A 25,343-nucleotide genomic window follows, 5' to 3' on the forward strand; every position below is an offset into this window, starting at 1 on the left:
AATTTGAAGTGATGGGAAACCAAATTGGCAGCATTGACAGCAGAAACAAACAGCTTATCTCTCTCTTGTGGGCCAATATGGGTCTTAGTCAGATACCGGGGTCTCTGCCAGCATCTGACTTGTGACAATGGTGATAAATTGAATGTTTGTTGACTGTCATTTTTCATGCGTGGGTTTATCCGAGCGCGTGTGGCCATGTTAGCATCTGTGCATCTGTGCATGTCCTCGTCATGTAAATACACCCTCCCTAAAACAGGACAAATCCAAAAACCGCACATACGTGAAACATGCCAGGAATTTTATGTAACGGTGAATAAATAGGGGTGTGTTTTCACGGGTGTCACAGACGCTACGGTGGCTGTCGAGGAACAAAATGGATTCGTCTACAATTGCAATTGGGATTATCATTAGGTCACATACGATCCATACATTCGTATTTACATTATTGTTGCGTGAAATTAGAGTCATTAATTGTGTAACCTCAACTATAAGAACCGTAAACGTCACCGTGTCAGCCAGTCTCAGCCAGTTGCTTCACATCCCAACAGGAACATTAAAATCAGCCAGTCGATGGGCCACTGGTTCCTTCTGACACGTTGTCACACAAACGCGGTGTCTCTGAAGACAGGAGACACGGGACCACGAAATTAGCAACATGTTTTTTGTTATTATGGGATGGATAAGTTGAAGGCTCCTTGTCTTTGCTTGTGCAGGAGCGTTAGTCAGCAGCGCTTCCCAGCAGCCCGTTTAATGTCAGGGGTTGGTGCGCTCTCTTTTCAATAATAAGCACAGTATGCTAACGCTGACGTATAAGCTATTATTTTGTCCCATTCCTCGTTCTACTGGAGTGTTGTGTATGGGAATCGGAGGCTGGCGTTTCCTGTGGGACGGCACCGACCTGTAGCATTAACAGGCCCGGAGAGGATGAGGAGGTAGCCAAGCTGTCGTCAGCCAGGCCCCACTTCGCCTAATGAGAGAGGCTCGCTAATTAAAAACAACAACAGGCGGAGCGCCCCTGTGCCCCGCCATCAGGATGACCTGGAGTCAGAGACAGCATAGACGGAGGAAACGCTGCGTCCACATACTGTTCGCTACACCGTAAACAGCCCCGATATATGCAAGAAGAACAAAGCCAGGCATAACGAGGATGAGTAGGAGGCTCTCTGAACTGTTCCGTGTTTGTGCTTCCAGGGGGGAGGGGTCCGCCGTAATCGCCTGCCTAGCTCCGACAAACTCCGCTCCTTTTGTCTCCCTGCGTGACTTTCACGGCAGCGAAAACAGTCTGAAGATGTCTGCAGGGTGACGGCCAGCTCAAAATAACCTAGTGCCGGTCGTAAAACTTTCCATTCTGCTGTCTTTGTGGCCACCTTTATGGCCAAAATATATAATCTTAATTCCATCTTCTGAATGATTTTCTTTTTCTTGCTTTGGCAGAGATTTCTCTGGAGCCATCGCACAAATCAATAGCCTGTACAGTCTGAAGCATTTCCCCCTCCAATTGAGTGGTGCCACTGCAGACTTTAGTGCAATTGTCGAGTGTTTTATTAAACCGTCAAACACGCGAATCATTGGGCAGATTGACAGTTTGTCAGCTGTCTGGAAGTGGCGGGTCGCTGTCAGCGCGGGGCACCATGGGAACGGCTGGCGCGGCTCCTCCTTCTTCTGCTTTGTCTCCATCTTCCTCTTTCAGCCCAGGTGCGAACAAAACGGAGGATTGTGGGTAGACTGGGAACATATGGAGAAGAGAGACAGGGAAAATGAAGGGGGGAGGCAGGAGAAGGGGGGGGGGGGTTGTGGGAGAGCAAGAAGCTGTCAGGGAAATGTCTATCCCTGTCACGGAAGCCGGAATACTGTGATGGACAAACGGATAACTGCTGTTTCAGAGCGCCGGGGAGAATCCTCCACCTCCTTTGGTGCAGGACCCCCCCCCCCTCCTTCCCGTAGCTGCGTTTCCCTCCTTTTCCCGCATCGATTACTGTCTTCTTTAAATTGTGCCATCTTCATTACGTGTGGATCGCACACATCTGTGTACACAGGAATGCTCCGTTTGCTCAGCCACGGAAACGCAGCACAAACACACGCAGACACAAGTGAATTCCCAGTGCTGCCGTGTAGACAGAGTTTTAGAGCTGTGGCTGCAGGCTGACTCCGTGTGTGTGTGTGTGTGTGTGTGTGTGTGTTGTTTTTGGCTATTTGCTGGTGATTGGTGCAGCCCCCTCTGTGTCTGCCTCCAGTTCACCTAACATAATTATCTCTGTCTTCTCTCTCCCTCTGAATTTTAGGCTGTGCCTTCCTCACCTACTGTGCCAGAGAGTCGGCCCTGAAAGCCCAGAATGCACTGCATGAGCAGAAGACCCTGCCAGGCGTAAGTTACATGCAGGCAAACACACCACGCTCCACTCTGACACGTGCGCGTGCGCGCCCATTTTAACATGTAATGCCTTATATTTATTTCAAATCAAAGGGGAGCGACTGACTTTGCTGTGCTTGTCATGTATTGTTTATCACTGGCTGTACACCAGACAAGGGAACAGCCCTTTCCCCCTATCTCTCTCTCCCCCTCTCCTCTCTCTTCATTTTGACAGTCTCACACACACGCACACAAACCCACAGGGAGAAACCACACGCAGCATCATAGGCACACTATTTATAGTCCTTCCTCCAGTTTGTGTAAATGTGTGAGCCTGTGTGTGTGTGAGAGAGAGAGAGAGAGTTGAAAAGTGGGTGAGCGGGTGGATGGAGGCTCCCTGTGCATTAATGTGCACGCTCTGCATTGTGGCCCAGAATGGCAACAGCGTGAGAGCGCATCCAGGATGTACATCACGGCGCCACGGCGCAGCGGCAGATGTTCACGTGCGGCGGACATGCGTGTAGGATCCCTGTGAAGCAAAGCGTGTCCTGCCTGAACACCTCCGCTGATGCACGCACGGGCGAGGAACGTGTGACATTCTCCTCAAAAAAGAAAGAGGAAGGGGGGAAAAAGGTGCTTCATATCCATGTGGAGATGTGCAGTGTAAGCGTTTCCTTAGACGCGGGTTTGTGTACATATCTGTGCACGCACACGTGTCTGCGTGCACGCCCACTCCTGCGGCCGTGTGCGTGCGGGGACGTTTTGATGCGTTTCTGTCAGGCCCGGCTCCGTTTGCTCTGTTCGTTTTTAATGACGCCTCCAGGGAAGCTGACAGTCGCCGTGTTGAGCGCGCAGCCTTTGATGTGAGTGATTATGACATCACAGACGTGGAGCGGGGGAGTGGGGATCCGCGCTCTCCCGTTTCCCCCTCCCGTTCACATCCCAGTGGCACATTATTCAGAAAGAAAGGAGGGAGAGATAGACAGAGGAGGAGAGGGAAAGATTAAATATTTGGCCAGAACCAGAATGCGATTTTTTGTGCGAACACAAAATGTGTTGCAAATTGATGCTTTTGCCTTTTGCTGTGGTTCTGTCTGACATGGACCAAAAGGAATCGGCACAAAACTCTGCTTTCAGGGGGGGAAAAAGAAACAGAAAGTGCATTTGCTCTCCTGTCTTACATCCTGTCGCATCGACACAGACGAAGCCAGTCACTCGCAATCAGCGCTGTTTTAGAGGCAAATATTAATTAGGAATGGCTGTGGCAGCGGAGGACAGGCTCAGTCTGCAGCTGATCAATGGGGAGCATTAAGCAAGCAGAGGTAATGCTGTGGGACAGGCTGGCTGCTTAACACACCCCGGAGCAGAGCGGGAGAGGCAGAGCGGGAGATTGCTTATTGTTGGTGGTGGAGGAGAAAGTCAGGGAAACAAAATAAATGGCTTCATTAGACCCACAGAGAGACTCGGCTCGGGGCAGGAGGGCTTCTTTTTGGAACTTCCTTTCTGCCCTTCTCCTTTTATCAGCGCTCCACTCTCGGGTCGACTGACAACAAACACCCTGCAAACCTAAACCCTCCTTTCCCCTCACAGCCCCGACCTGTCCCTGTACTTCCACTTCCTGGTGTGCGTCAAAGCCAATCCCTTTTGTTTAAAAAGTTTTGCACTTTTTCAAAAAATAAATATATATTTATATATTATTTTCTTTACTGCCAGGTGAGCTATGAGAGGAGGGATTTGGTTGAGTGAAAATGCCCTGGAACCATGGCTGTAGGCTGCTAGCGTAGCTCAGCCACACTACTGAGAGCTCCCTGCGTGCGTGTGTGTGTGTGTGTGTGTGTGTGTGTGTGTGTGTGTATGTGTGTGTGTGTGTGTGTGCGTGCAGCTGAGCAAGTACAGTGTCAAGAGAGACTTCTCGTAAACAAGCAACAAACTGAAATACTGTTGTTTAAGTGACGCCGATCTACAAGCAGCAGCTGACAAATAGTCTGTGCAGGATGGTGCTGAGAGCAAACACATTTCAGCCACTGAGCAGTGAAAGATTCAGGAGTTAAAAACCCTCGCACCAGAGGCGTCCCGAGCAGGTGGCGGGGTGTTGCGACCTGGCTCTCCGGTTGATTGCGTGGACGGTAGAACGAATGAAAACACCAGTTCAGAGGCAGGAGGACGCAGGCTGGGTGGGTTGTGAAGTGGCTTTCAGGAGAGGCGCAGACAAAAAGCAGGTTTGGGCAGCTTAAAAGCTCTTTTTGAGCAGCTTAAATGCTCTTTTTGAGCTTTGCCAACAGGAAACGCACAGAAGGATCAGCCCAGCTCCTCCTCTCTGTCCCGCTCAACTCAACTTTGCTGCTGGTGGTTTTAGGGTGAAATTGCATTGGATTCATATGGTTTTGTTTAGTGACTGTGAACATCTCATCACATTTACCACCCGTGGGACTCTATCACCTTCCTAACCTCCACTCTGGACCCCGCCACCCACCTCCTGTTAATCAGGATAATGCGCCTCGCTACATCAAGACAACCATTTGGGACGCGCTGAGCGAACATGACAAAGACTCCGAGGCTTTAACCCCGGCCCCCCCGGCACCAAATCCCACCAATCCAATCAAGCGCTCGCGGGATGTGATTGAACTATGGGTGGAATATGAGCTCGAGCTTAACCCCATAAGTCGGGAAATCTACTGCCGACGTCCCTGAGAGTCCACGTCGGAACAGCCTGACACAAACACGGCGTTGGCCATTGCTGTTTAGATGCTAGCTCTTTCCTATTGGAGGCTTTGGAACAGAACCTGAACATGGGGGATGGGGCTGTTTTATTTTTTAGAAGAGTCAGACGACTCTAAAATGGGGCGCGTCCCAAACGCGGCACCCTGGCTGCCGTATATATGATCCCGTGCTCCAGTTTCAGACTCATACAACAGCACGGGGCATAAAAAAAATCTATTGATTTTGGCAGAAGTCCTCATGAGTGGGAGGCTGTGTGCGTGCACGTGTGTGTGCGTGTGAGCACCTGTGGGTCAAGGGGCAGAGCTCCAGAGCTCGAGCTGCTGATGTGCAAACCGCAGGGTGCAAATCCCCACCAGCGAAACCCCCCCTCACACATAAAACTGCTCACCAAATCTGTGAATACATTAAAATAAATAACCGCTTAAAGACGCTGTCAAAGAGACTCTGTAGTCCTGAGTGCTGCAGTGAGCCCCCACACAGTGCCGGGGGGGTGGGGGGGGGGGGGGGGGGCAGATGCACACCCGAAACCTGAACAACCAGGCTGCGTGTAAACGCTCCCATTCAACACGATCCTCCGGAAAACAGGGAGAGGCGGAGGAATCCGGCGTGGATCGACTCGCCGTAATACTGAGCAAGATGAGAAAATATGGAACACCGTGAATCAATGTGTCATTTCAGAGTGCACGCCACACACGCGCACGCGCGCGTGCGTGCACGCGCACACCCGCTGACAGAATTGAGCGTACACAGAGAGATTTCAGCCTCGGGGCAAACAAACAACAAAAAGCAAATGAATAGCGGAAGAGGGGCAGGAGGAATGGGCCGATGATGGCAGGTTGTGGGAGGATGGAGGGAGCGGGGGGGGGGGGGGGGGGGGGGGGGGGTGGACTCGCTGCTTCCATAATGTCTGATTTGTGTCTGTTTCTACTCCCCCCGCCGCTCCCCCAAGTTGAGATAATGCCAAGGCAAGAAAATCCATGGCATCGATTCGCTCCCGCGACCCAGATTCACGGCAACTTTTTCTCAATAAGTTGCCCTCATTGGTCGATTACCCGCCCGGCTCCCCCAGGTGAAAAGGTGAAGAGGTGTTTGGAGTGTGCTCAGTAATAAGCGCGCACAAGTGCGGCGCACAACTCTTTGCTGCAGGTTTGGATTGTGGTGAATGCAGCGCGCTTTAGCTCAGATTCCCCCCCCCCCCCCCACGTGCTCCTCACCAGCTGCTGTTGCTGCTCCCACCAGCGTATGGCGGCAGTAAAAAGCTGCGCTCCGTTCCTTTTAAGGTGATTGGAGATCTATAGATCACTGCTGAGTGACTGCAAACAGGATTCACGCAACCTTTTCATTTAGTTGTTTCCCTGCACCTTAGAAATGATCTCAAAACCAAGGAAATCTTTATGAATTAGGGCTTCCGAGGCTCCCAAAGGCTTGAGGAGGAATATCTGGAGGGGCTTCTGAGTCCTCTGTTAATTAGAAGATTTACAATTCAATGTATCACGTGAATGGTGCCTTCACTGACACGACAACCAGTAGAGGCCTACAAACTAACTTCTACAGTCTAAGAGTTCCAGGTCTGATGTTACAGCCTCCCGTTGCCGAGCGACTGTCGGGGCAGATGAGGTCAAAAGAGCCTCGATTTACCTCGATAATCCAACTCATTCCCAAAGGGCTGCGAGCCAACAATGTTACGATTCATGTGTGAAACGCGCCTGCTTCACATTACTCACATCATAGTTTTAGTCTCATTACCCAGAATTCTGTGCATTTAGCCAACTATTGATGAAGACCAAGGCTATTTTGTCATTTAAAGTTACAGGAACTATTTGCTATTTTCTCGGGGTCTTCCTCAGGCCTCCTCACATCTCCACCTGCCGTGGCGTCCGCCGGACACTTCGGAATGTCGGTTTCCCTCCCGCCAAATGAATGCCATATCCAGCGCGTTGAGCACCCTGCGATGCCCCTCCCCCGCCGCTAAGTGCTGTTTTTATTGTAGCCGGCTCAGGGAAATTACTGTTGAGGAACAGAGACAGGTAACTGAAAACAATAAAATGTAATAAATCAGTCCCCCTAACAACGTAATGTATCCATTAGAGCGGTGTTTTATCGATCATTGAAGAATAATACGGTGCGGTTGCAGTGTTTCGTGCGGCATCGTGCAACAGCGCAGCTCTTTCCCTCCATTCTCACGGCAGGACAGAAGCGACGCTTCGGCAGAGAAGATTTTCATTATGACCTTTTTTTTAAAAACGCTATAGATGTGCATCTTTTAGCATATAGCACCCACTGCGCATGTTAAACTCTCGTTCCTGGATATCCTATATCCTTTATATTAATATCACTGGGGCCAACTGCTGCTATGACATTAAAGTTAAATGTCAATAATTGACTATAAGACTCTATTTTAATTAGAAGTCTCTTTAAGACGCTTTATTGAAGCCATAAAGCGGAAGGATCGCTCGTCTGCCGAAATGGCTTCACAGAATTTCAGAGTAAAAATGTTGAAGGCAGCGACTTTGGTGTGGCGTTAGATAACAAATAAATTATTTCACAACGACTGCAGAGGAGACTAAGAGGGGGTGGGGGGGATCACACGCACAGTTTGAATTAGGGCTCCTATAATGAGAACACTAAAAGAAAGATTACTGTGTCAGTTCAAAGGAAAGGGCAATTATCATGCAATGCCTGCATTTCCGTTCTCTCTGTCGCCTTCCATCATAAATCTGATGGAGAGGGTGGAAGGAAAGCGGAGCTGTGGAATTCTTCGGAACGCCTTGACGAGCAGCAGGTTACGGCCACTGTGGCGAGTATTGATTGGTCGCTGGCATTGACAGTGTCTTTAAAACAATCACCTGGAGGGGAGCCACTCTGCTGCAAGATTAATGCTGCTGCTCTGTTTAGCAGAGGCCCAGAGACGCACAAAATAGCAGCGTTCTGCGGACGCCCCCCCCGGACGCAGGAGCAATAACAGCGCTCATCCTGATGTATGTGACAGAGTCAAAGGTTGCCAACGCCGTCCCACACTCGGCTGTACTCAGCTGGCAAGCCGGTGGCCGGCAGACGTGATAATGACACAACATGCGAGCTGGGGCCGGACGGGAGGCCGCGACACCGGCAGTGTTTAATAATTGATGGCAGCAAAGTCCCGGGATTGGCCAGTAATTGTATTACAGGTCACTTCTCAATAGCAATTTGTGAAAGTTGCGGCGATGTGTGCTGCGTGGCGATCAATAGGCACTGTCCAAAAGATGCAGCCTGTGCACGTGCGTGCGCATGTCTGCCCCCTCTCTCTCTCTCTCTCTCTCTCTCTCTTTTGTGTTCATTCATTCGAAAGCAAAAGCCTGTTGAAAACATTTCCTCCCAATGTTGGGAGCAATAACAGCACTGACACTGCTGCAGTACACACACACACACACACACACACACACACACACACAAACAACTTACTGAATTAAAGCTCCTTTAATGAGGAGCTCTGCTAAAACACAGCACATATTATTTACTAGAACAGAGTAGAGTAGAGCAGAATAGAATAGAATCTCTCTATTTTGGCAGCGCTACCCAGTCTGACTCGAGCGGCCCTCAATAAAAAACAAAAGGAGTGAAACATGAGGGGCTGGAGGACGTGTTTTGAGTTCAGGAGGTTAAAGCAGCGCAGACTGAAATTTAGCTGTGTCACGATGCACAGCGAGTTTCCTCCCTCCACAGACTCCGGGCTGGTTGCCCCCTCCGCCACCCTGGCCACGCTCCTTCTCGCAGAAGTGGTTTCCTCCTCACCTCGCCGTTTCCCTCACATTTACCCGGTCTACGTCTCCTTCTCGTTCTCGCTGCGTCAGCTCGCAGCATCTGCCGTACCTGCTTCCTCTTTTTGTCTCGCTGATTCCCGCCCGCTCCGTGTCCTCCCGTTACCTCTGCTGTGCCGTGGAGAGCACAAGAGGAGAGGAGAACAAGTGGTGAAGCAGGAGATTTTGCATGCTCTAAATCCAGCCTCTGTATGTGGGGGGGGGCTGTCATCAAAGGAGGGAAAGAACAGGATTCGTTTATATTGTGCGTGTGTGTGTGTGTGTGTGTGTGTGTGTGTGTGTGTGTGTGTGTGTTTGACAGACTGTGCATTAATTCCCCCAAACATCAAAGATTCCTCCTCATCTATCTCTCTCTCCCTCCTCTGTCTCCCTCCCGCCCTCCCCCTGTAATTCCCACTAATCCCCCTTTAACATCATTTTGTCATTTTCCTTTTTTTGTTTTCTGTTTTTTTTTTGTTTTTGCGCCCCACATTCGCCCGCTTGTCTGTTTTTGTGCGTCTCACCTCTCCCGCATTTGCTTGGCGGAGTGTGACAGCATTGAGAAGTCACCAAAGAGGTAAATGATGATAGGCCATCCATCATGCTTTATGGACTCTGTATGGGGCTGCCGTGGAGAGTGGCTGCGCTGCGCAGTAACTCAGAACACTCTGTCCCTCCACATCACCTGGCAGGGGCTCCGCCGCTTGCCTCGCCTCTGCTGGATGAGTGTTTATTTGTGTGAAACACAGGAAAAGTCTGAGTCACCCACTCGAGTCTCTCTCTCTCTCTTGTGTGTGTGTGTGTGTGTGTGTTCGTGTGTGATGTCTCTGCATGAATGAATGGGGAAAAATGTTTGTCCACACAGGCGGACTTTTTGCTGCAAGCCTTCATTATGGGCTGATATGCCACTGCTGTGAGCATCAGTCCAAAAAGCAGACATAACATGCGTGTGTGTGTGTGTGTGTGTGTGTGTGCGTGCACGCACGTGTGTGTGCATGTGCTCAATGGAGGAAAGCATACCCATTACTGAGCCGAGGCTTCCTAACTTATGGCTTTGTTCCCCTATTTTTCATCTTTTAAAAAAAAAGATGTTTTGATGTTTTGTTCCTCACCGCACATGTATAAAACCACATTCCTCCGACGCCCCCCCCCCCCCCTGCATTTCCAGTGTGTGTGACGGCTGCAACAGTCACTCATATGCGTTACGAAGAATACAGCGACTGTGCAGTTTATTAGATTGCAAACAGGACAGGAATGAACTCGCCGCCGTCGGCACGACAGCGAAGAAATGAATGTAGTGCAGAAAACAAGCAGCGATGCTTTTGTTGGCGTGAGCCATGACTACATTTACCAACTACCAGTGGAGTTATAGGCAGCCATTACTCTTTGGTTTTCATATAGATGTCCTGTCTGCAAATAGAATCTATCGGGGGTTCCGCTGCGCTGCAGAAACCCGCTGCTCCGACAGACAGCCAGAAAATATACAGCTCAGGTCCGAACTGGACGAATGTTGTGAGCTGGTTCGTTTGAATGAAGGATTTATGGACACCTTTGGACTGTTCGGGGTAACTGGATAACCTATTGTCAATCTCCTTCGTGATCCAGATGTGCCACGTCACTGTTTGTCCGTATACTGAAACAGGAAGCAGCCGGGATGACGCGACCTTTGCGCCCTGCGCTAACGTTGGGACAGATTTGCGAGGACAAAGGCTCATTTTGGGGGGGTAAAGACCAAAGGTCTTCAGGGGACGTCTTCAAAAACTACCTTGATATTTTACTCAAGTCACCCGGATCAATTCCCGATGACCCGATCGGGAGGCCTTCCAAAGGCAGCGCGGCCAACATCACCTGCACTATTTTGAGATAACGGATCGATGTTAGCCGGGACAAAGAGGATGGGAAAAAGAAGCAGAGCAGGGTGAGCGAGCATAGAGAGGACAGTCAAGCGGCAAACAGGGCCCCAGAATTACTGTAACTCTCCTCGGGCCATCCGGCGCTGTAAATACACCTCGGAAACTCATCCCAAACTTTGGCAAGATGCTACAAATCCACCGGCATCCTTTATGAATGTCACACCCGGCGAGAGGGAAAATGATTGCGTTGCAAAGAGGACAGGGGAGTGGAAGAGAGGAGTGGGAGACAGACGGAGAAGAAGAATCACTTTGATGGATGACGCCCCTTGTGAGACAACCTTGTAACATTTTTGGATAGGATTCTAACTCACCCAGATTCCCTACAGGGGCGATGATTCCCTTCAGTCCTCCGTCTCCTTTAGTCATCCCACACGCGCACGGAGGGTGACGACCGTGCACAGGCTGATACGGAATGATAATGCTTGCAGGAACTAATTAAACCAGTGATTAAGAGAGGAGGCGCGGCGTCTGAACCGTGTTTTACCGAATAAATAACAGGTAAAGATGCAGGCGGATTCTTTCTGGAGCTGTTTAGCATCCAAAGGAGTTCCAGGCCGCAGGAAGTCCCCACAGCCCGGCGGTGCTGCTGTTGGCTGCGGTGCATTTAAGGGCACCTGTGATATTAAACAGACAAATGAATTTCCAAGCAGCTGCGCATTAGCATTCAGTGAAAGATGGCTGCAATGAGTCACAGCTGCCGCTTTTTTATGCTAAAGGGCAAAGCATTTTGGGGTGATTAGTGGGAGGTTTGGGCCTCTGAAGTTACCGAAGGAATCTTTGAAGGTGCGAACTCTGCTGGGTTTTTTGTAAATGTGGCGCTTGTGCAGTTTTGTTAGCCCTCCAGCCAATCTAGACCTAATTAACCAACACGTTCCAGGCAGCAAGGTTGTCTTGGGCAATGATCCACTCCCACCAATAATTCATTTACCGAACAGCTACATATCTTCGCTGGCAGTAAAGGACTTAAAAAGTTCGACATGGCCCTTGCAGGGGCACTTAGTGGTGAGATATCTGGTGTATATTTTCTCTTTTAATGGCCGCTGTGAACAGGCTCTCCCTGCTCACCAATAATTAAAACGTCTGCTGCTTCACCTCGGTCTGTTTTAAATTCTCATCTGTGAAGCTCCTGTTTATCTTTTATTGATTTTACGGATACCTTCACCTCGCCGCTTCACTTCGCCCAACATGAAACTTGTTTCTGAACGGTGCGAAGTAGGGTTGGAGGCCAAAACCAGCACATCCTGACGGCACCGGGCTGGATCCATCGTCTAAAATAGTTTGAGCCATTGGCTTATTAATCATTCATGAGTTAATATTTGCTCTGTCCGTGAAATAACTCCAATCGTCCCGCCGTCTTCTCTGCTGCGGCGCTGATGTTGACTCTTTGGACCCAATCTGAGGTCTGACATTAGGATGGACAGAAAGGTCGGATCTTTTATATCCGCAGTGAAGCCAACAGGACGCGGCTTTTACGACAGCACGCATCCGCACGCCGACGCCACGGTGCGCCCTCATCTGTTGCCCGGGGTGGGGAGAAGAGCTGAGAGCTGCTCTTTTTCCATCCCCAGATTTTGTTTTCCTGTCTTTCCGCTCTTGTAAAGTTTCTGGCCGAAGTTTGACAGACAAATCCTTCTGTTATGACTGGTGTGCTGACAATGTTACTGGTGAATCAATAGTAATTTAACGGTAAGTTATAGCTGGATGTGCGAGACATCGCGAGCACAGCCCTGCCGTGTTTACCAAATGTGTGCTGAGTCATCAGTAATGGCAGAGCATTCTCTCTCTCTCTCTCTCTCTCTCTCCTTCTCCCTCTATGGGATTTCTCTGTATTTTCCTTCTTTTAATCTCATTACATCATGACTTAAGGGCTGCGTGCATTAAAGTTTAAAAGTACGTTGCACTCCAAAGTCACTGGCACTGAACAACACAGACCCTGTTAGTTTTTCTGAAGTCTCTCTCTCTCTCCTCTCTCTCTCTCTCTCTCTCTCTCTCTCTCTCTCTCCACATCCGTGCTCCTCCTGCTTCACTCATTTTTTCCCATGCTATTCCCCCTTTCATCAGGAAGACAGTTGCAGCCACATGCAAACCCATTCCAGCGGAGCTCAGACATCAGTTCTTTAATTAAACCTTGTTTTTTATTTCCTCGTGTATACTACTGAGATTAGCTGTGGGAGTACAGGTACAGCTTTTCCAATTGTTGTTTTCCATTGTTTTTCCCACACCCCTGGCTTTGAGGAAGGATAATTCCTCCCCTCTAATGAGAGATGTCGACTCATCTGAGGAGTCTGTTAAAGGAAACCTGACAGAACCATCCTGCCATACGTCCATCATCTTCTTTTCTTGCTCTGCCATGATGCATTTTTCAGGCTACAAAGATAATTTAAAGACACAAATATATCAGTTTAAGGTCATTGCGTTCCATTTAAATTCACACCCGTCAGAAGTCACATTCGTTAGCATTAGCTGCCCGACGACTGATATTTATCTAATTAAATTCAGACACTATTTGACCTGTGTGTTTTTAATTTGTCTTCCAACACTTTTAGCTCATCTCAAAACTGCGTCTATAAAGTTCTGTCCAATTACGAAGCATCAGCTGTCAGCTTTCCGAGAACAGACAGCCTCACGTGCGCGCGTTTATTAATCACTGGATGTCATCTTTGGTTAATGTGAAATGCGTACGGTGATGAATTATTGATACGATCCCGGAGATAACAATCGGGCTCTAATTGCATGTCATCATTGCCAGGTTGATGCCATGTCTTCATGTCCGTTTAATGCGATTACACATCCATAATTGCGCCGTTATTAGCCTATTTATTCACAACAGTGGCGCCCGCTAATTAGCCTGGGTCCGTGGAACGTCGTCACATATCTTCACGGTAAAAATGAGAGCAGATAACGTCCACCTGAGTCCCAGACTGACAGCAGCTGACAAGCAAAAGCATATTCACGTGGACATTTACGTTTCACGCCGCCATTGTTATTGTTGTCACGCATAAAACTGTTGTCGTACAAAGGGGAGGGGTCAATTACCAATCCTCCTGTTCACCGTTATATATCCCCTACGTTCTCCTCTGTCACCAGCATCTTATCTGGCCCTCTCTCTGTATTTATACTCCCGTTTCCCTCCACCTTTCCATTTCTTACCCTTCCCTCTTTCACCTTCCCTCGGAGGCATATTTAATAAAGCGCAGGGACGTGTGTCAGCGAGGGAGGGGAAGACGTGAAAACAATTCCTGTCTGGAGTAGCAGGCCAGACCAGGCAGCCTCTCCTCTTTTTTTTGTCTTCTCCTCCTATTGTCCCTTTGGCCGGGGCCAGACGTAATTACTAGGAGAGAAGCTAACATGGGAGTAAGGGAGGCTGAGAATGGAGGGATAAGTGAGCAGCTAGGTTTGGTATCTACGAAGGCCTCTGCGTTGTAACGTCAGACGCCGCAGCCTTGTTATTCTTTCGTTGTGCTCACATCAGTCACAAACTGGTGTGAGGGCGCCATGAGAGGTGAGGTCACAAGGTCAACCTGCTGATATGTGGACCAAAACGTTTTGTTTTTACTAAATAACTCGTGTGTCGAAACTAAAGCCAGACCCACACAAAGGAGATAAAACTCCAGGGAGGTGGGAGAGCTGCAGTTGCGGACCTCCAGGCACCGCGGTAAACACTGCGGAATTCCATCAGAACCGCTTCGCCGCGCGGGGAGTTTCTGAGAATGAGAATATCAAATCAAGGCAGCTAAAGGTGCACTTTGCCTTACACGTGCATGTGGCTTTCATTGTATTTAAGTGTCATTGCCCGGTCTCAACAGCGCCCCCTACTGTCACATCAGCACACAGGAAAGTTGTTTATACCTACAGTAAAGACCGTTATCCGAGCTCCGATATCGGATTATGCGACGTTCTGACGCACGGTGCCAAAGCGGACATGTGCTACGAAGCCGCGCGCCAGCTCGTGCCAGATGTGTTTATGAACAGACCTTACAAGCTCGCTCGCTTGTTTGTCCAGGCAGAGTTCCAGGAGCACACACTCACCTGGCCCATGTGCTGGGAGCTCTTTGGCCTCCCGCGTCCAGGCTGGCTCCCAGACAGAAACAATTCTCCCCTAGCTTCGCCCTTTCCTCAAGCAAAAGTACAAAAGGTTGTAGGACCGCACCTCCGGAGCGCACCGCTAAAAGGCATCTGCAGGTAGGAGAACTCCTCCGGAAATTTCCCTTCATCAGCTGCTGATTTATTTTTCAATTGTCATTGAGGGACCATTACAGTAAAAGGAATGTCAAATTTAAAATATTACATGTCAGACGGAGTTCAAAGCGAGCTGAGCGGAGCTGACTCTTGTAATGCACCTCTCTTTTATCTGGGAAAAAGAGTACAGTTCCTCTATTCCTTTTGCTCCCCTTTCTCTTTATTTCTCATTTATTACCGAGCATGTATCATCTCCTGTCAGCCGCGGCGCTCCGTGCACCTCTCGCTTTTATTTTCCTGCTCTCTCCCTGAGTGCTTTCCCTCTGTTCTGCTCTCTGTCTGCGCGTTCCACCCTGTGCTGCTTTCATTGTCTTTATGAAAATTCCCTGAATCAAACCGGCCTCATAAAAATGGCTGATGGAATAACGTTCCCTTCCCGCGGTCCTGCCGTCCTCTGCAGGCTTGATTTCACTCCTCCAGCTGCATACAGCTGTTTTTAATCACAACGGCTCCACTTTGTGACCCCCTTGATGTGCACGAATGTTTAGAACAACTGGGGTTTGCTTTCAAAGAAATCTCATGCAGGGAAATTAAATGAATTCTCTCAGATGCAGCAGTTACTCGATTTTTCTGTCCGGATTGTTTCGGTATTTAAAACAAGCAACAAATGAAGAGCTTCGAGGGGGAGAAAAGCAAAACTCAAATATTCATGTTTGAAATAACATAGCAGACCCTAAAGACATTCACAGTGAGCATTAAAGGGAGATTTCACCCAAAATTTGGAGGCTTTGGTCGTCTCTCAGTCACAACAGCAGCTCGTACTGACGAAGCTCCTACTTTGGGTTTATGATGGGATTTTTTTTGCTTTTTGTTTCTATCTGTGGTTCAATAAGTGGTCCGTTTGCCTGCACGGCAGCTTAACCTGAAACGGGCCGAGGTCCCCCCTTTTGATCTGTCCCACAGTTCAGATTAGCCTTCACACCTGAAGCGGACCGACCCAGAAAAAAGAGCTCGGGTGTGTTTGAAGTGGACCAAGCAGCTGTGGCGTGCGGGAGCTCTTGGCTGCTTCGTATTTAGCGCTGCAGATGAAAGTCTGCAGTAAAACGTGCAAAAGCTTCTTTGATTCAATTACATTTTTTTAGCGTTGTGGGCCGATCTCTACTCTGAAGGTCTGAAAGGCTTCAACATCCCATTTGTGTCATCATATTCCAATAAAAGACAGCCGGTCTAATCAGCGCCTGCAAAAACGCTGAAATCTTCCTGTCGTCATGTGATAAAGACGCGCGGCGCTTTAAAGGAGTCCATTTTACTGATTACATGCAAGAGAGCTTCTGATGACAAGCAGAACTCCTGTTCCAGGCCACTGAGCCTGTTTGATGAATTACTCTCATGTCTCCCAGGTTCAGATTTGTTTGAACCGGAGGCGCCGAAGCCTCGGAAAACCTGCTCCCGCGTGTCTGTTTATCGTTGGGCATTCCACCCGGAATGCTGATGTCCCATTGACATTCACTCTCCATCCCCGATGCAAAGGTGACTGACTGACAAACTTTGGCCGCCTGAACCCGCCACAAGTGTTTGTTTCTCATCAATATTGACACGAGGCGAGGCTTCATTAGCTTCATCTACTGTACCCCCCCCCCCCCCCTCCCCCAGGGAAAGATAATTTACTGAGTTTAGTATTCCCGCTCTGTCCCAGTAACCTCTCCTCTCCGGGTGTCCAGTGAGGTTAGGGCGGATTTCCCCGGCCGACTAAGAAAATGGCGAAGCACCGATTTCAGCCATTGTGCTTCTAATTAGAAGAATTTGGCTGCGGCGGACATCATCAGATCCACTCATTTGTAATCTGAGTGAGTTGGCCGGGCCCGGCGAGCAGACATCCAAGACTCGGTTGGACCCATTAACCCCTCTGAGTAGACAGTTTTTGTTTGACTCACCAGATAAATCAGACGACAAATTACGATGGTGGGACTAAAGAGCGCAGAGGCGGGCCGTTTGGGGGTTCTGGAGGACGCCGTCGTGGCCTCACCGGCGCTCAGCGCATGTGGACTGGGGTCAACACTTTATTCCCCGTCCGGGAGTTTCAACTAAGGAGGAAAGGACTGTTCCAGCTGTGCGGATTCTCCCAGTGTTCTTGAACAGTCATACATCTCCCTGCGTCTCACATGGTTTGAGGTGGGGGTGGGGGGGGTGGGGGGGTTGGGGAGGCTTGTCGCCTCACCGTCTCCCCGGGTTTGTAATTGCCCTTTCCTGATGATGTATATTTAGGGCCAGAACATCCTCGGGCCCCAGGCAAGCGTCCCCCTACCTGATTTCCCAGCTGTGTCCAGAGGAGGCAGCGCAGCACCGGTCCTGGGGAGAGAGGTCATCATGACCAGGAAGCCGGTCGCAGTGACTTTGCATTTTTTTCCTTTGTAGTCCTCTTTGCTTTTTCTGTCTCTTTGCATAGAGGAGGAAATTCACTTCCTTTCATTTGTTCTTGTTACTGAAATAGCAAAAGAAACGAACCATCTTTTCCTTTTTTTTGTGCTGAGTGTCCCCGGGAGTAGGAAATGAAGCGCTGTCAGATGGGGACTCATATTTCAGCCCGTCCATAATTCAGAGGGTGACCGGGTTTAGGACGGGACATTGCCTGCTTGTCATAAGCGTTCACTGCTGAGTAAAAAGCAGCGCGGTGCCAATTCCTCCTCTTTGACACACGTTTTGCGAGGCTGGGCGATGCTTTCTGGAACGTTGAAAAGCTTTTTTGGAAGTGATTCGGCTGGTCTGCAGGGATTCTTTCCCAGTCACGGCCAATGTGAGTTAGCATATGTGTAGCAGTCGTGCGAGGTCTTTCTCCTCAGTACTGTACGGTTCTGTACCTTGTGGGTTAGTGACATTCTGCTGAACTGGGAGCTGAACCACATCCCAGTATATCACAGAGTGCAACCTGTCTGTTAATCACAAATTCCAGCCAGCCTCTCCTATAGCCCTGATCCGGATCCTGCCACATGGGAAGCAGGGCCAAGGAGATGAATACTTGTCCCTGCCAAGTCTGCGCCACTCCCTTCTGCGAGGGAGCTTATAAATCGGCACCCTCGGAGATGGGTCAAGGTTTTGATTTGGTCGTGACCTCAGTTCATAAATCCGAATGATGGAGGGGCCTTGGATAAAACGCGGCCGGATCGACTCTCGCATGGGACGCCCCCCCCTCCCGTACTTTCCTGTCCTCTCCTCTCCTGAATCTCTCTCCTCCCGCACCTCTCCGAGTCTCGCACCACTTTTTCCGTCGACAGTATATTCTCCGGTCCCAGGAGCCACTATAACAAGGCAGAGAGAGAGAGAGCGCGCGAGCGAGCAAAGGGGGTGAAACAGCCAATCAATAAATCAATATGTTTTGTGCGGCTAAGCCAGGGTAAGCTCACTCTCTCAAAGCTGCACGTTCACACACACACACACACACACTTCTCTGTTTCCTTCAGTGCACACACACAGAACAAATGAAGGCCCGGGACAGAGTGTCCCTTGCCAAAACACATTTTGTTGTTTTAGGGACTTTCTCCTCCGCCACCATTCTATTTCCTGTTTTGGATCATTAAGCCATTGATTTTTGTTTCAGCGGGTAAGTGGCGGTGGAGACCCCCTGGGAGGCTGGCTGAAAACCTCAACAGAGTGGCTCCAGCAGGAGTTTTGTCTCATTGTGACAGGTTGGTCCCAGGGGCCCACCGGCCCCTTAACTCCGCAGGAGAGAAATTATCGCTTGGAATCAGTCATTCCGCTTTAGCATTCCGAAGCACTCTTCCATAAGCGTATTCACTCGGATGTCTATAGATTTTTTTTTCTTCCCCCTCTCGCTCAGGTACAAACTTATTCATTTAGTTGCAGCGGTCTTCGCAGAAATCCTTGGGGGTGTGAAAACGGCCGGCGCTTTTTATGGATTTCAAAGGGAGTAAAAACTTGGCCGAAGCCTCCTGCCGTCCTCTCGCCGTGTCCAGTATTTTTAGGTCCGTGGAGGCGGCGAGGGTTGAGGAGAGCTGGAGAGATACAGTGGGATACAGTAGCAATGCTGGCAGACCGGGATTCAGTTGGCCACCGGCCAGCGAGATATTAGAGTCAGATATATAGTAACACAGATGGATGCACTCAGCCTAAGGAGGCTGACATATTGGCCGGCGGTGTCATAAGAATGACATAATACCCGTCCTGACAGGTAATGAAAATAAAGGCCGCTCCGCCGCAGAGTTGCATAAGCGCTTTAACTTTAGCTCACACAACGTAAAACATTAGCCGTGACATGTGGGATATCCCGGGGGAAGTTTTCGGACTGGTGGGATGTAAAAGATGGAGGCCTGACAACTGGAAATAAACCCCATAAATTGGCGTAGGTCTCGATTTGAACGACCCAAAGCGACGGGTTTCTCCGGTGTGACTCCTTCAGAAGATGCGGCTCCAAAAGGTTTTTTTTACTGAGACAAAAAATCTGAATATGTAGGCAGATGGAACGATACGAACAAGTTGAACCCTGAGGTAGAACAAAGAGAAAACTACGGCGCGGTAACCCAAGGCAGCGCGCGATGTGACGCTAGTTGCACGCATCAAAGTTGGCGGCAGGAAAAATGCGATGAAAATGTGGCGGCAATAAGCGAAACATCTTAAAAAGTTTATCTGGCAACACGTTGGTAACATCACAGGGTATAAGACAGGAGCCCAAGGAGATTTTCTCAACCCAACAAGGAGGCGATTGGAAGTGATTCAACGCTCAAATCTGGCAAATGTGCGAAGATGCTAATCGGCGGTTTTCTTTGAGTGCGGCGCAGACATAATGTCACTAAAAATGAAAACAGTAATTGATCCGGAGGGACTCCGATGTTCACACGGGGCTGCGATGAAACAAACATTCAACCTTGTTTTTGACAGGAAGTGACGTGTGATCACGACTTTTCCCGGGACGCCTCGACCCTCCTTCCTCCAGCGGAGGAGCAGCGGCTAGCGATGCTTTACAGGTTCAATTTGAGGGAATTTTTCCTCTATTAATAATAAAACGGCATTCCTGGCTCCTGGCTTTCTCGTTTCCCCCCGGAGTGAGCGGGGCCCTGCTCCGCTGCTCCCGCCCCCCCCCCCAACACCCACAGCCAAACCCCCACTTTTTCACAGTTTTATATTCACTCTTTCGGTTTCCCTCTATCGCTGACATTATTGCGGGGCCCCGAATAGCTGAGGCCATCATTTTTGAATGGAGACCAGAATAATAAAATGGGGGGAAACAGATCGACACTCCGGCCGCTGCGCCCTTCGCGCTCGACAAAGACCAAGGCTGCATCCTCCCTGGATGTTTTCCTGGCTGACGTGCACGCACCGCGATCGCACCTAACGCCATTTCTCCTGAATGCGTACGCGTGCGGCGTTGAGCGGTGCGCGTGCACGTGTGTGGGAGTGAGAGAACATTTCCATCGCCCACCTGGGCTGTAACTCCACTGTAAAGCCCCCTGTTGTTTCTTTGGCAGAGTCTAAGAGGCAGACTTCCTTCTTCCTCCTCTTCCTCCTCCTCCTCCTCCTCCACTCGCTCTGCTCCTCTCCCTCGATCTTCTCTGTTCCTGACACTTATCTCGTACTCTTTTCTCTCTCTCTCTTTATCTCCTCCTTTCCTCTTTTCCTGCATTTCATCAGACAGGGACTGTGGAATTAGTGATTATTTGATGGAAATATGCAGGGAAGGAGGGGAAGGCCCATCTCCCCGTCATCTATCGGGATCTTCTCAAGGGCAGAATTAAATCTGCTGTATTGAAGTCCTGTGTTGCATATATGCACGCCAACTCGTGTCTGACTCTTCCTCGGCGTGTTCAAGCTGCATTAGCGTCATTAGCTGCACGAGCTTCGTGCCATGTTTTTACCAGAATACGAAGGATTTTTCTCTGGATGCTCCTCAAGCATGCGAGCGTCATCAGAGGAACGCTCAGGATTTGATTAGATTTTTCTGAGAAATGCTCCTCCCCACTCCTCTCTGCCAAACTTTGAAGATGCCGCCCACATATTTGCTCTCTTTTTGCTGAAGCTTCTAAAGGTTGTGGGTTGATAATAACGCGTGACCCTGTTAATCGTCTAACGGCGTAATGCTGAACGAGTCCTTGAATTCCTCATCCGCCCTCTTTGCCATTCAGAACACAGACTTTGTTCCATTTCCATATTTTCCACAGCTGAGAGAGAAAATGGGAATTTAACAGCAGCTCATTAACTGTAACATTTCAGTTCTAATCAGGATTCCATATGCTGCTATGTTAAATAAAGTCACAAGTCTCTCTTTCTCGCTTTGATTTTAAATCATTTCGGGGGGTGAACGTGCAGTTTTTGTGGCCCTAATTTTCCCATTTGGTCAACTCAGTGTAGCTCTTTCGAGTGCGCATCTAACTTAATTTTATCTCCTGTTTTTATTCTGGTTTACCTTTCATACGTAAGTGCGTCATCTTCCTGCCTTTTTCCAGTATAAGGGCAGGTTAGCGTGAGTGACAGCTCATTATAACACCAACTCTCCCCCCCTAACCTCATGAGACAGAAGGGGTGTGTGTGTGTGTGTGTGTGTGTGTGTGTGTGTGTGTGTGTGTGTGTGTGTGTGTGTGTGTGTGTGTGTGTGTGTGTGTGTGTGTGTGAAAATAAAAGTAGAAGCATATCCTGGCTGTTGCGGTGTTTTTGCTGCTGTTTGTGTCTATATTTACATTTGCATATGCTGCAAGGTGGCTTTTAGATGTCTGAGCCTTTTGGTTCAGGCCTCACACACACACACACACACACACACACACACACACTCACACATTCACACACACACATACAGAGTGCAGGAATGAGGATAAGCAGTCAGAAAGTGGCGTTGGGATATTATTATTGGCAGCAGGGGGAGCTCTAGTGGATCTTTGTCTCGTGGTCTCTGCCTCCGTCTCTGTTGTGTTGCAGCTTGATTTTATTGCGCAATAATTAAGTCGTTGTGACCCGTCAGCACCAAACACGGGGAATAAAAAGCTGCGGTCCCTGCTGCGTTCGGGCCGCCAGAGAGCTCGTTTTACATATCTGGCACCCGAGCTGTTTGTTCCCACTGATGAGCCAGTTGTTATGGGACAAATTACAACGTATTCTGTCCTTTGACCAACTGTCCGGCCTGGCACCTCTGAGCGCTCGGTTCTTATTGGTGCATCTGTTCTGTGCTACTAAAGTACTATCGGTCCCCTGCACCTTCCCTGCCATAATGCCTGCAGGAGGACAATGTCCCCTAGTGTGCACCAAATAATGCTGTTTACCATGATGGGTCTCAGAGCGAAACAATATGGAGAAGTTGAATTACTGGCACACTCGTCGTTATTGTAAATGGCATAAAATTAATGAGCATAAACACGCGAGTCGCAGCTGTGATTGACTTCCTCGCTCTGCGTAATCTTGACTGCGCCGCAGGATGGAGGAGGGAGGGCGACAACTGTCCCCGTCTCCAGGTCGCTTCCCTCTGTTCAGCTTCCTCTCCTCTCACTTACAAGCCACCTCTATCACATTTGCCCCCCCCCCCCTTACTGTAAACACACACACACTTACTGAAGGTTTGAAAGTTACAGGTGCACCCCTCCACACACACAGATGCACGGCACAACACCTCCACTTCTCTCGCACCAATTTTCTCGCAGTTCTCCACGACTCCTTTCTTCCTCGAGCCGCCTCCTCTCCACACCTCCTCCCCGAGCCGCCTCCACATATAGATCCTTTCTTTTTATAGGCCGAGCAATAGTCCCCATGGAAACTTCAGAGTTGCTGATTGCCAAGGTGCTGCACGGCTAATTGTTAAGCCTTGCGCGGCTGTGCTGCTGCTTTGTTTGCACCTTGGTCCCGGAGCATCGTCAAGCCGTCAGATGGGACGTCTGACACGCACGACAAGAGCTGTGGAGCCATGATGTTTAAGAGTGGGGGGGGGGGGTGATGTGTGTTTTCAGTCGAGAAGATGGGCAAACGCCATTTTATGTATTAAATTTGCCGCAGAAAAGAAGGAAAAGTAAGAACGTTTTTGCTCTCATCATCGTTTTCACTTCATCTGATGGTGAATTTGTTCAGAGGGAGACGAGGATGAAAGTAATGAGACGTGTGGGGGGGAGGGGGGGGGGCCCTCTCATTCAGAAATGCTTGAAAGCCGTCCCGGCACCGCGAGCTCACAGGCGTGTTGCCAGCGAGCGCAGGAGAACACAGGAGGGGACGGAGGAGAGGTGGGCCGGTGTGAAACGGATCAAACAATGGATGTGAGAAACGTGTTGCTGGTGGAGGCAAAAAGAAAAGGAGTGGAGGAGGAGTGGAGGAGGGCGTGTGAGAACGGGAAGCCTTTAAAAGCTCTTGTGCTTCGGAACGAGAAAGTTTTCAGTGTGTAAAAATGGTGGCAGAAGAGCCACAATTATGAGCTGTTATTATTGTTGTTGTTGTTGTTGTTATTGATAGGTGACCGGTTGCATTATTCTCCTCTCTGATTGTATGTTTCTGGCTTACTGTGTTTGACATTTATATGTTTATTAAGTTAAAACTGGGCTCCAAATGCTTGAATTCTCTTTATTTTGTTCACATTTGCATATTTAAATGGCCCATAAAAATAAAGATAAAAACTCATTTCACAGTTTCTCATTTTCTCTCATTTCTTCCCATTATATGACTGGATGAGTCCTGATAGGACCTGGGTGTTCCTGGACAAGAACAGGACAGGGTGTGTGTGTGTGTGTGTGTGTGTGTGTGTGTGTGTGTTGTGTGTGTGTGTGTGTGTGTGTGTGTGTGGTGTGTGTGTGTGTGTGTGTGTTGTGCTTTCATCTGCCTTTTTCCCAGCCGTAGTGATCTTGTTTCGACACCGCTGGGACGGGAGGGTCCAGGAACCCTGCTGGCACGTTTAACGTGTAACTGCGGCTGCTCGAGGAGATCAGCTGATTTTGGCGTCTTAAAATCCTATAGATCTCTTTTATGGACACTGTCGTGATGCGTTTGGGGCGGCAGGAAATGCCGATGAATGAAGGGCAGCGTCTCATGTCCCCTTCAGCTCCTGTGCCAATTCGTAATCAAGAGAGCTTCTTTTTGTTCTTCTTCTTTCGCTGATGTCCAGTCGGCGTCTCCGTCCCTCATGGCCACTTTCGTCCATCCGCTCATTTCTGGTGTGTTTGTGAAGACGAGACAGGGACACGCGGGCGTCCATCATACGGCTACATGTTAAACACGAGTCCAGAGGTTTGATGTTTGTCCAGAAGAAGAGACGAGAGTGAAGAGACATCAGTCCAGAATGACGCCATGTTTGTGCTTGTATTTCAGTTACATCAGTCCCTTTTCTTTTCTTTACTTTTCTTTTCCAACTACTCAAAGCAGGCATAACATGAAATTTTAGCTTATTAAAACCTCATTTATTTATTTGTTTGTTTATTTGTTTATTTATTTATTTATGCATCTCCAGGTCTCCATTTTCATCAGCAGGCCTCACTGGAACCATTCTGGTTGTGGGCGATAGGGGGCAGCAGGGAGCAGCACCTCGTCAAAAGAATACCTGCATATCACAAATATATGTTAATGTTTGTGGTTGGACATCGTCCCTGTAGAAATGCAGCAGGGGGCTAAACGGTTTATTGTTGAAATGAAGTTGGTTCCACCCAGAAAGCTGGAGTTCTGCACTTTTTCAGCATGTTAGTACAGATCACAATAGCGAGCTAGCAAGTTAGCGACACAGTCAAGACAATGGACGCTGTTGCAAAGATGCCAAAAAAATCTCAATTTCTGTCAAGATAACACGCTCACGTGCACGTTTAATGTCCAGTTTCCACAATCATTTGTTTTCAAATGTCATGGAAATCCAACCGTTGGTATTATCTGCATATTATTTCTCTAAAAAAGTTCCTGCATAACCTCCACTTACACAGGATAGATAGATAGATAGATAGATAGATAGATAGATAGATAGATAGATAGATAGATAGATAGATAGATAGATAGATAGATAGATAGATAGATAGATAGATAGATAGATAGATAGATAGATAGATAGATAGATAGATGGATGGATGGATGGATGGATGGATGGATGGATAGATGACGGAGAGAGGGAGGGAGGGAGGGAGGGAGGGAGGGAGGGAGGTTTCTCTCCCGGCGTACGAACGCGTCTCCGGCTCAGAACCACATTTGTTCAGCTAATGTTTCCTTGGCACGCTTCCATCCTGGGAAGGGCGCCGCGCTTCGGAAAAGCAGGGCCGGGTTGTTTGCCAGCAGTTCGTTTGCCGATATGAATACCTGCATTTGATTACACTTGATTTCATCCGGGGCGGCTAAATATCCCAGGATCTGCTCCACCTTCAGATGGGATGGAGGCAGGGAGGGAGGAAGTCAATTTCTCTCTGCTGCAGAATGTAAAAGCGAGCGTGTTTTGACAATAGTGGGAGAGGAATA

At 49.0% G+C, this 25,343-nt stretch overlaps 1 protein-coding gene across 4 annotated transcripts in view; it reads left to right on the forward strand.

Moving 5' to 3' along the window:
- celf4 (CUGBP, Elav-like family member 4) overlaps positions 1–25,343 on the forward strand; it is a 58,001-nt gene that overhangs the window by 14,770 nt on the left and 17,888 nt on the right. For all 4 annotated transcript variants that reach the window (XM_057030563.1, XM_057030562.1, XM_057030560.1 and 1 more), the window contains exon 2: positions 2,283–2,365. In XM_057030563.1, the coding sequence (XP_056886543.1) occupies positions 2,283–2,365 (83 nt within the window). The remainder of the gene's footprint in view (positions 1–2,282; positions 2,366–25,343) is intronic.

This window comes from Takifugu flavidus, chromosome 4, assembly GCF_003711565.1.
Source record: "Takifugu flavidus isolate HTHZ2018 chromosome 4, ASM371156v2, whole genome shotgun sequence".
NCBI classification, from domain to species: Eukaryota; Metazoa; Chordata; class Actinopteri; order Tetraodontiformes; family Tetraodontidae; genus Takifugu; species Takifugu flavidus.